This window comes from Loxodonta africana, chromosome X (genome assembly GCF_030014295.1).
Source record: "Loxodonta africana isolate mLoxAfr1 chromosome X, mLoxAfr1.hap2, whole genome shotgun sequence".
Taxonomy (NCBI): Eukaryota; Metazoa; Chordata; class Mammalia; order Proboscidea; family Elephantidae; genus Loxodonta; species Loxodonta africana.
This window is the reverse complement of record NC_087369.1, coordinates 123,722,703-123,733,358: the sequence shown is the minus strand read 5'-3', so window position 1 is coordinate 123,733,358 and position 10,656 is coordinate 123,722,703. Positions and strand designations below refer to the sequence as shown.

Genomic DNA, 10,656 nt, shown 5'->3' with positions numbered 1-10,656 from the left:
GGAGAAACAGCCCTGGATCAGGGATCATGGGCAACTCACTGATCCTCTGGGCTGCTGTTTCCTCAGCAAAAAAGAAAAAAAAATTAAGGGGTTGAGCTAAATCAGGGCTTCTTAATGAAAGGTCGATGGAATCTGTGAACTCCTCTAATTCCAATAGAATTGTCCTGTTTGTATGAGAGGCCCCAAAGGGGTCCATGACCAATGAAAGAAAAAAGGCACCTTCCAGCTGCAAGACTCCATGGTTCTGTGCTTCCTCAAGAGGAACAGAAAGTACCAAATATTCCAACTCAAGTCTTGCAAGAAATTAGCTGCTGGGGGATCAGGGTAAAGGTGTCCTAATTGATGATGCTCTTTCTTTCTGATGCCGGTGTTTGGAAAAGGTGACCATCAGGAGAGACCAAGCAAAGCCTCAAATCCCTATCAATACTGGAAGCCCTCCCTAGAGCTGCTTGTACAGTGTGGCCCAAATCAGGGACAGCTGGACAGCCTCAGAGCCTGCAGCTGAGTAGGGAGCTGACATCCAAAAAAGACGTTCTGTGATTTAGGCAAACTTTTCTTGAATTCATATTTTCAAGAAAAATAATTACGTGCGATAAAAATGTCTTTTTTGCAGTTTACTTTGTGAAGCTTCACAGTCCTTTTATTTAAATTATTTACTATCAGACTTTTTCTAAATGTAGAATTCTGGAATTTAAAAGATAAGCTTGTGCCAATTTACAAAAACAGAATCTTGACGGTGCAATTTCATACCTTTATGCTTATGCACAGTTAAATTAGGAACTAGACATGTTGAGAGTGAGAGGAGATAATTTCCTCGGGAAGGAGTGTGGTATAGAGGAAGTAATGGCTTAAAGAAAGAGTCTAAAGATCTGTGGTAAAATCTGGATTCTACCATTTGATCTTGACCTTTGCAAATGAGAACTTCTTCATTCCTGAGTCTTCATCCACAGTATGATGATAAAGATATTATCTAGTTGTACCTCATGGTGGGTACTCATATTAAATGAGGTAACATGTCAAACAAAACCAAAGACATTCTAATCTATAGAAACAGGGAGCTGATTAAGTAGGAACTCCCAATATCACATGAAAATCTTGGCTGGATCCCTAAGCTACCATGCACATCCACTCCTCCGTGTGAGAATCACAGAATGTGAGTGCTTCTTGCCCATCTCTTGTCCCTGCACAGGATCTGGACACCATAGAGGAGATCTAAGAGACCAAGGTGGAAACAAACATTTCCAAGACTTCTTGGATTCAGAGTTCCGTAGCTGCCAGTGGGAAAAGGATCAGCAGAGCCCTCACTTATATCATGGGAGAGAGAGATGAAAGAGTGTGGGGAGGGCCTTAAAGGTAAAGGTTCTGTGAGAGAAATCCCTGACCCAACCCTAAAAAGGACACCTCCAGTCATCACCTGGAAACACGTTGCCACAGTTCTCACCAGACCTGCCTGAGTTCCTTTTCCATGGTTTTCCAGAGAAGATAGGAGTTTTGCTTTTGTAGCAGACATACAGACTCTTGGGATGTAAACACCAATACATTTAAGTGTTTGAGCTTTCATTTCTGAACCCAACAGCTGTCATGGATTGAATTGTGTTCCTCAAAAATATCTGTCAACATGGCTGGGCTGTGCTTCCCAGTATTGTGTGATTGTCCACCACTTTGTCATCTCATGTGATTTTCCTATGTGTTGTAAGTCCTACCTCTATGATGTTGATGAGATGGATTAGCGGCAGTTATGTTAGTGTGGAAAAGAAAAAAATTTGGTTATGTTAATGAGACAGGACTTAATCTACAAGATTGGGTTGTATCTTGAGCCAATGTCTTTTAAGATATAAAAGAGAAAAGTTAGCAGAGAGACATGGGGGACCTTATACCACCAAGAAAGTAGTAGGCTGAGAAGCTCCTAGTCCAGGGGAAGATTGATGACAAGGACCTTCCTCCAGAGCTGACAGAGAGAGAAAGTACTCCCATGGAGCCGACACCCTGAAATCAGACTTTTAGCCTCCCAGACTGTGAAAGAATAAACATCTGTTTGTTAAATCCATCCACTTGTAGTATTGCTGTTACAGCAGCACTAGATAACTAAGACAACAGCTATGCTCTGTCAAATATTCTAGCAGAGAGCTGCAGATGGGCAAGCTTTAGCACTGAGATTCTAGAGCCAGCATTCTAGAAAAACATCCTCTGAATGGCTCACAGAAGAACCATGTCTATTATTCCAATAGGTTCTCTTTAGTAATCTCCCCAGAGCTCAAGACATGGGTTTGATGCATTGCCATGCAGCAAGAGAGTTTTCTCCCTGGATCAATCTTCTTAAAAATGCACACCACTATCACAGGTGGCAAAGTAGGTCCAGGTACCGCATCCCCATTGCTTGGAAACCCACCTAAAACCACGTCCAGTTGGCAACAGATGCAGTCATCTGGGAACTCAGATGCCCTTTCTCGTGCTTTTTTTTACCCCCTTCTGTGGTGGTTGATGGAAACCCTGGTGGTGTAGTTAGTGATTAAGAGCTATAGCTGCTAACCAAGATGTCAGCAGTTCGAATCCACCAGGCTTGCCTTGGAAACCCTATGGGGCAGTTCTACTCTGACCTATAGGGTCGCTATGAGTCGGAATTGACTCGACCGCGGCAGGTTAGCTTTTGGTTTCGTGGTGGTTCACAACAGGTTGTTGACTCCCTGCAGACCCACCTTGGATGCTGTGATTTCCTCCCACCCTCCCCTCATCCCCCAGGCCTCACCCAGAGCAGTCACAAATGGAGGGCACACTGAACATTTGCTGACTTCATGCCCTTGTCCATTTCAGACAAATTCCCCGTGTTCCAGCTTCTCGACTGGGTCCTCCGGGGCACATCTCAGGTGATGTTTGTGAACAACCCCCTCAGTGGTATCCTCATCATCCTCAGCCTCTTCTTCCAGAACCCTTAGTGGGCCATCTCAGGCTCAACAACTGTCTCCACATTGACAACCCTCGTCCTGAGTCAGGACAAGTAAGTTCCCACAGCTCACTGCTTGTTTCCCAGCTCAGAAACCCCTCCAAGTAAGAACACTGTAACTAACAATGTCTATTACCGCCAGTTATTCTTTTTTTTTATTATTATGGTTTTATATATAAAACCAAACCCGTTGCCATGGAGTCGATTCTGACTCATAGCGACCCTACAGGACAGAGTAGAACTGCCCCATAGAGTTTCCAAGGAGCACCTGGTGGATTTAAAACGCCGACCGTTTGGTTAGCAGCTGTAGTACTTAACCACTAAGCCACCAGGGTTTCCATATATATATATATATATAAAACAGCTGACATTTTAAACAATAGTTAAGTATACAATTCAATGACATTAATTACATTCACCATGTTGTACAACCATCACCACTGTGTATTTCCCAAAGTTCTTTATCACCCCAGACAGAAACTCAGTAACCCTTCTGCCGTAACTCCCCATTTTCCCTCCTCCCAGCCCCGGTAACAACTAATAAACTTTTGTCCTTATGCATGTGCCTATCCTAGATAGCTCATGAAAGTAGGACATATAGTGTCTGCCCTTTTGTGCCTGACTTATTTTGCTCAGCATAATGGCTTATGGAAGAACCCTATCTACTACTAGTTGGCTGTTTTCATAGCTACACATTGTCCAGGGAAACGTGAAGGGTGTTGTTTGCTCTCTCAATCCCAGAGGGGTGGCTGGTTTGAAGGTGTGGTCAGGCTCCATTAGAGAAAATGCTAAGTCAGGAGGACAATTAAAAAGGCAGTGCCCCTATAGCAAGTCACATGGAAAGCCCCCTCACCAACCCTCGCCCCACTTCCCCCAGATCTGCCATAGCGGCAGGACTCCACGGGTATAACAGGGTGCTGATGGGGCTGCTCATGGCCGTGTTCTCTGACAAAGGTGACTATTACTGGTGGATTCTGCTCCCTGTCATTGTGATGTCCACGTCTTGGTAAGTCTGAGACTAAGGTTGTAGGCTCAGATCGAGGGCCACCTCCCTTTTTGTCCCAAGCCTGTGACTATTTGTGCAAACTTGATTTTAGGGTCACATTTACTTAGCTTGCAGATCAGCAACACCTTCTGGAAATAACGACTAACATTGTACAGCGTCAGGCACTGTGGTAGGTGCTCCACGTACAGTATCTCATTAGCTATCATCCTTTACTTATTTTTAAGATATAAAAGGACCATTTCTGAACCCACCTTGCTAGAGCACAGAGAAAGAAACTGAGGCCCACGTAGGTTAAGAGCCCCGAGCCACAGAGTCCTGTCAGTTCTGGAAATCCTCTCATCCCTCCTCCACCCCATCTAGCTTTCCCTATCCTGGGGACCCCTGACCAGACCAAGACAACCTTCCAGCGTAGGCTGAAGATGGGCCGCGGGCCAAAGTCAGTGGCTCCAGATGCCAGTGCCTCCTCTCTTCCAGAAAGCACAGGGCACTCTGGTCACTGGGCTCAGTGCACTCAGCCGCTCAATATTTGTTGAATCAATGAATGTGATTCCCTTTCCTTTCCTAACCCATCCTCTCTCCTCACTTCTGTGATTGAAGCTATGTGACTCTCTGACTTCCTGCCTTAAAGTGTTCCCCAGAAAGCCTTCCTTCTGAATTGGAGTCTGGACATTCCACCTGTTACTGTGCCTGGCTCAGGGAGGAGGCCAAGGGAAAGACCCACTCAGGCCAGTTAGGGTCAGGGAGGGTGCCCAGCAGCCTGATTTTCTCCAGAGGGCACAGGGAGCCCTACTACTGCTTAGTTGGTCCTTAACCACCTCTTGAGTGTCATGGCTAGGTGGCTTCTTCCACCGCATCTCTTGTGTTTCTGCCGTCATCCCCATTTCCTTCAGTGCCCTGCGCACCATCTTCAGCAAGTGGGACCTTCTGATTTTCATGCTGCCCTTCAACATCACAGTGACCATGTGCCTGGAAGCCATGGTAAACTACAATCACTTCTTTCCCATAATGTTGCTTCAGCCTGCATCTTCCCTGCCCAACATCACCTGGTCTGAGGTCCAAGTGCCACAGGTAGGTATCTTGGGAGGCCAAAGGGCTGCATCTGTCCAAACTCGATTTTAAAGTGGCACTTACTTATGTATCATGTCAAAAACAACCACGAATAATTGTGTTTGTTGTTGTTAGTTGTCATCAAGTTGTGTCCAACTCATACAAAACGTTACCCAATTCTGTGCCATATTCACTGTCGTTGGTATGTATGCTTAAGTCCATTGTTGCAGTCACTGTGTATTTTGAGCGCCTTCCAACATAGGAGGCTCATGTTCTGGTACTATAGCAAACAAAATTTAGTTGTAATTCCCTGAGGTTTTCATTAGCTAATTTTCAGTAGATCGGTAGGCACTTCTTCCTAGTCTGTCTTAGCCTGGAAGCTCCACTGAAACCTGTCCGCTATGGGTGACCCTGCTGGCATTTGAAATACTGGTGGCATAGCTTCCAGCATCACAGCAACACACCACAGTATGATGAACTAACGGATGAGTGGTGGCCACACAAGCAATAAAGCCGTTGCCATCGAGTTGATTCCGACTCATAGCGACCCTATAGGACAGGGTAGAACTGCCCAATAAGGTTTCCAAGGAGCAGCTGGTGGATTCGAACTGCAAAGAACCTCTTTAAAGCGTTGAGGAGCGAAGATGTCACCTTGAAGACTAAGGTGTGCCTGACCCAAGCCATGGTATTTTCAATGACATCATATGCATGCGAAGGCTGGACAATGAATAAGGAAGACTGAAGAAGAACTGACACCTTTGAATTGTAGTGTTGGTAAAGAATATTGAATATACCATGGGCTCCCAAAAGAGCGAGCAAATCTGTCTTGGAAAAAGTACAGCCAGAATGCTCCTTAGATGCAAGGATGGTGAGACTATGTCTTCCATACTTTGGACATGTTGTCAGGAGAGATCAGTCCCTGGAGAAAGGACATCATGCTTGATAAAGCATAGGGTCAGCAAGAGAGAGGAAGACCCTCAATGAGATAGTTTGACACAGTGGGTGCAACAATGGACTCAAGCATAACAACCATTGTAAGGGATGGCGCAGGACAGGGCAGTGTTTGGTTCTGTTGTACACAGGGTTGCTATGAGTCAGAACCCACTCGGCGGCACCTAACAACAACAACAACAAAACATGACATTAGAAACAGCTTTGTGCAGACTGCCTGAATGAATCTCCAGGCTAAAGGCCGCTGAACTTTCCCTTCTGTCTGTTCTGTGACACTCCCCCACCCAAACAAGCCTACACCCCAGTTACTCCCAACCACAGGAAAGTGGTGTGTTTAATCACCACTCAAGAACCTCTCTGTTCTAAGACGCACAGCACTTATCCAGGTTGCGGTTGCTTAAAACTTCATACCCATAGCACACTCGATAAGAGCTCCTTTTGAGGGGAACTTGCCCTCTTCTGCAAAATAAGCCACATCCCCAACGAGAAGTCAGTGAGAAGGAGACAGAGATTGGTGATGTGGTCATCCAACTCAGTCATTTAATGTAGGGAAGCTCAGTGTTGGGGAATGTACTGGAAGGCAGGAGGGCTGGTTCTACCCCAGCCCAGTCTCTAATGAGCTCTTACAGCGTTGGCTAAGTCTTCCCTGCTCTCAGCCTCGACTTCTCATTGGTTCCATGACACAGGATGGGACTCCACAATCTCTCCCACCTCGGAAGTGTTGATTCTCTCTCTCTTGCGAATTGATGAAATTAGCATAACCAACAAGTCTGAGTTAAGTAAGAGATGGAAGGGTTACCCAGAGATGAGGTGGGAAAATTTTAATCTTCTATGGAAGTTTGAAGCCCTGGAGGCACAGTGGTTAAGAGCGATGGCGACGAGCGACGGCGACGAGCGAGGGCGGCGAGCGACGGCGACGGCGAGCGACGGCGACGAGCGACGGCGACGAGCGACGGCGGACGACAGCGATATGCGACGGCCGCTAACCAAAAGGTTGGCAGTTCGAATCCACCAGGTGCTCCTTGGGAACTCTATGGAGCAGTTCTACTCTGTCCTGTGGGGTCGTTATGAGTCGGAATCAACTCTACGGCAACGGGATTGGTTTGATTGTTTTTATGGAAGTTTATTCCTGGGTCTGTAGATTTAGGGTTAACACTCTAGATTCGCTGAAAATGCCAACGTGCTTGCTTATATAACAGAAATATTCCTGGAAATGTCATGAGATGAAAACTGATCTTTTCCAACATTCAAATAATATTTTAAACGTATTTTTTGTAATATTCATAATCATGTTCTCATTAAACTTTTTAAGTTGGCGAGTGGGTATCAGAGTTTTCTTAAAATGGGGCTCACCTATACTCTCACACATCACCCACCTGAGGGACTTTCCACAGTCATAATGTGTCTGAAAAGAGATGAGGATGGGCTAAAGTTAATCGGGAGGGGGTTTGATTTGTTTAAACAAACAAGGGATTATTCAGAAATGACCACAAAAAAAAAAAAAAAACCCTTTGCCATCATGTCGATTCCGATATGCATGGACGTGGTTTTCTGTTTGAGTTAAAGTGCAAGTTATTAGTAGGCCATTTCATTTCTTAGGAAATAATTTCTTAGCCTTGCAGCCTAAAATTACAAATCCAATCGCTCTTGAATAGCCACTAACTCTTATTATTTGGTCACTCTGCTTACAGCGCTGAGCTCCTAAAGCACAGGACCCCCGCGTGGGAAACTGCCTGACCCACCTCCCACTCCTCCCCCCGAGGCAGGGGGTGAACGTCTTATAAGGCCGCAGTAGGGTCTCCCGGCCTCATACACTTCCGGTTCAGCGTGACGGGGTTCAAAAAAATGCCATCCGGTCGATTCGGACTCATGGTGACCCCGTTTATTACAAAGTAGAACTATGCGCTAGAGGGTTGTCAAGGGCATGACTTTTCAGAAGCGGATCATCAGGCCTTTCTTCCGAGGCACCTCTGGGTGAGACCGAACTGCCAACTTTTTGGTTAGTAGTTGGACACTTAACTGAAATGGGGGAAGGGGAAGGCAGAGCCCTCTATAAACGCAGCTTTCAGGAAAAAATTACATCTTACCAAAACCCATCATTTCTAAAGGCTGGTTTCTCCGTTTGTCCCTTTCTTTTCTCTGTCTGCCCTGAGATCCCCGACAGTTTACAGCTTCTGCTGGCGCAGGAATGCTGGCGGCGTAGAATTAATATAAGTACACACAGACACTCTAACACAAGTGCATGTAAAACTGATGAAATATCAGTTAGCTCTGTGGATTCAATCAGTGTCAGTTTCCTAGTTACAGTATTGTGCTATAGTAACACAAGATATGTTATCACTGGGGAAAGGTAGGTCAAGGGACCTCCGTGTATGTTTTTTGCATCTTTTTTTTTGCAGATCAATAAAAACTATCCCCTGAAGTCTTCTTTGAACCAAACCGTAGTTTAGCTTAATTAGTAAAGTATGTCTGCCTTGAGCATTGTGCTCTTTTCAACAGTTCTTTATGTAGAAACAGCAACTCGAAAGGTTAGATGAGAAGCTTATGGGGCAGTGAGTTTATGTTAACAGTGTGGAATAATTTGGAAAAGGACAGCAAGGATGGTTGCACAGCTTGAAGAATGTTATCAGTGTCACTGAACTGTACATGTAGAAATGGTTGAAATGGTGTAGCTATTTTCTGCATTGTATATTTTCACCAAAAATAATAATTATTATTATTTCAAAATAAAATTTATTATTTCAAAATAAAAAGTTAGAAAAAAACTCACAGGCTTTGTGAGGAAACTAAGGTTGGGGACTCAACACTCAAAAACTTTGTCCGTGACACATTAAATATAAGATAGGAATCTAATAAAATGGTAGCACTGTTTTAGACTTCTTAAATGATTAAGAAATACATAAATACAGATTAATATGGTATTTTACTTGACAAAGACCTGATGTTTGCCTGTAGAAGTGGTCATTGGAAGGGTTGCTGCTTGTGAGTTACTACAAGATAATGAAAAGGTTACCTGAATCAGACAGAAAGTTCTAATATGAGATACAGATCGCTGTGGCTCATAACACATGCCATGAACTGCTGGAGCAGGTAGATGTTTGAGGGACGTGCATGTGTGTATTTTGTGTAATGTTATGCAGTTCAGATCAATTTTTCATTTCTTTTATTGCTTGTGCTTTTGGTGGCATATCTAAGAAATCATTGCTTAACCCAAGGTCAAAAGATTTACTCCTATGTCTTCTTATAAGATTGTCATGGATTGAATTGTGTCCCCCAAAAATGTGTGTCAACTTGGCTAGGCCACGATTCCCAGTATTGTGAGATTGTCCACCATTTTGTTCTCTGATGTGATTTTCCTGTGCATTGTAAATCCTACCTCTACGATGTTATGGGGGGGGGGGTTAGTGGCAGTTAGGTTAATGACGCAGAACTCAATCTATAAGATTAGGTTGTGTCTTATGTCAAACTCTTTTGAGATATAAAAGAGAGAAGAAAACGGAGAGACAGGAGGACCTCATACCACCCAGAAAGCACTGCTGGGGGCACAGCGCGTCCTTTCGACCTGAGGTTCCTGCCCTGAGAAGCTCCTAGTCCAGGGGAAGACTGATGACAAGGGCCTCAAGGGCCTTCTCCCAGAGCCAATAGAGAAAGAAAGACTGCCCTGGAGCTGACAACCTGAATCTGGACTTCTAGCCTCCTAGACTGCGAGAGAATAAACTCCTCTTTGTTAAAGCCATCCACTTGTGGTATTTCTGTTACAGCAGCGCTAGATAACTAAGACAAAGAGTTTTATATATTTTACATTTAGATCTGATACACTTTGTGTATGGGGCAAAGTTGTTGTTGTTGTTGGGTGCCATCAAGCCACCTATACAGGGAAGACAGGATGATGACCCCTGTTGACTGTCAGTCCCACCAGAGCCCTGAATTAGGAGGGAGCCCCAGGTGAGAGTGGGGGATGCAGGGGGTAAAGAGAGAGAATAGGGGTGAAGTGGGCAGAGAACTACTGGGCCCTCTCTGGGTGCCTGCCCTGTGCTGGGCCCTTCAGGACCCCAGGATGGTTCTAACCAAGAGCATTGCTGGCTCTCAGCTGCAGACAGGAGCAGGCTGGGGGCTGCCCAGGGAGTACAGGCCTGAAGGCCTGCGATTTACCAGCTCCCTCCCCATCCGTGGGCACCAGGGTTGCCCCTCCACCGGAGCCCTCCTTCCCCATTGTTTCTGGGCCTCAGGGGAGGGTCCACAGTGGACCCCTTCCAGAACTGACCCTGAAGAGCCTGCCTTTTATAAATGATTGTCCACCTCCCCCACCCCGAGGGCATCTTACACACGAGGGAGGGGGACCCTGACGGAAAGAAGAAAATACTTGCCTCTCACAAGTGAGTCATCTCCAGACGTTTTTACCTGACATGGTGATGGACTTTTATAAGCAGTAATTTTAATGCACATCCTGTATACAGTATATCAATATGGGCACAAACAAGCAATGTAATTTTCTGGAAATAGCGATCCATGGAACTCAGAAAGTACAGTGCACCTGTTTAAAACAACTAGGTGGTGCAATATGTACTGAGAAGAAAAGATGTTCTGTGTGACAATGAGTGAAATAAACAAGACATATCACCTGCAAGTTCCCATGATTCACTCCCCAGCTCCTCCCAGCTCATCCCATCCCCACCCGCTCCCAGAACTCACTTCTGAGCCCACTCAAGGT

The 10,656-nt window shown here is 45.3% G+C and overlaps 1 protein-coding gene across 1 annotated transcript; it reads left to right on the top strand.

Annotated features, from left to right (window-relative positions):
- The first annotated feature begins 628 nt into the window (after window positions 1-628).
- On the top strand, window positions 629-8,366 carry LOC100677085 (urea transporter 2-like). The gene is given in 6 exon segments (XM_023553819.2): window positions 629-1,353; window positions 2,812-2,995; window positions 3,819-3,947; window positions 4,823-5,015; window positions 6,784-6,938; window positions 8,345-8,366. Coding segments are annotated over 6 exon segments (711 nt in total). The 5' UTR covers window positions 629-1,325.
- The last annotated feature ends 2,290 nt before the right edge of the window (window positions 8,367-10,656 follow it).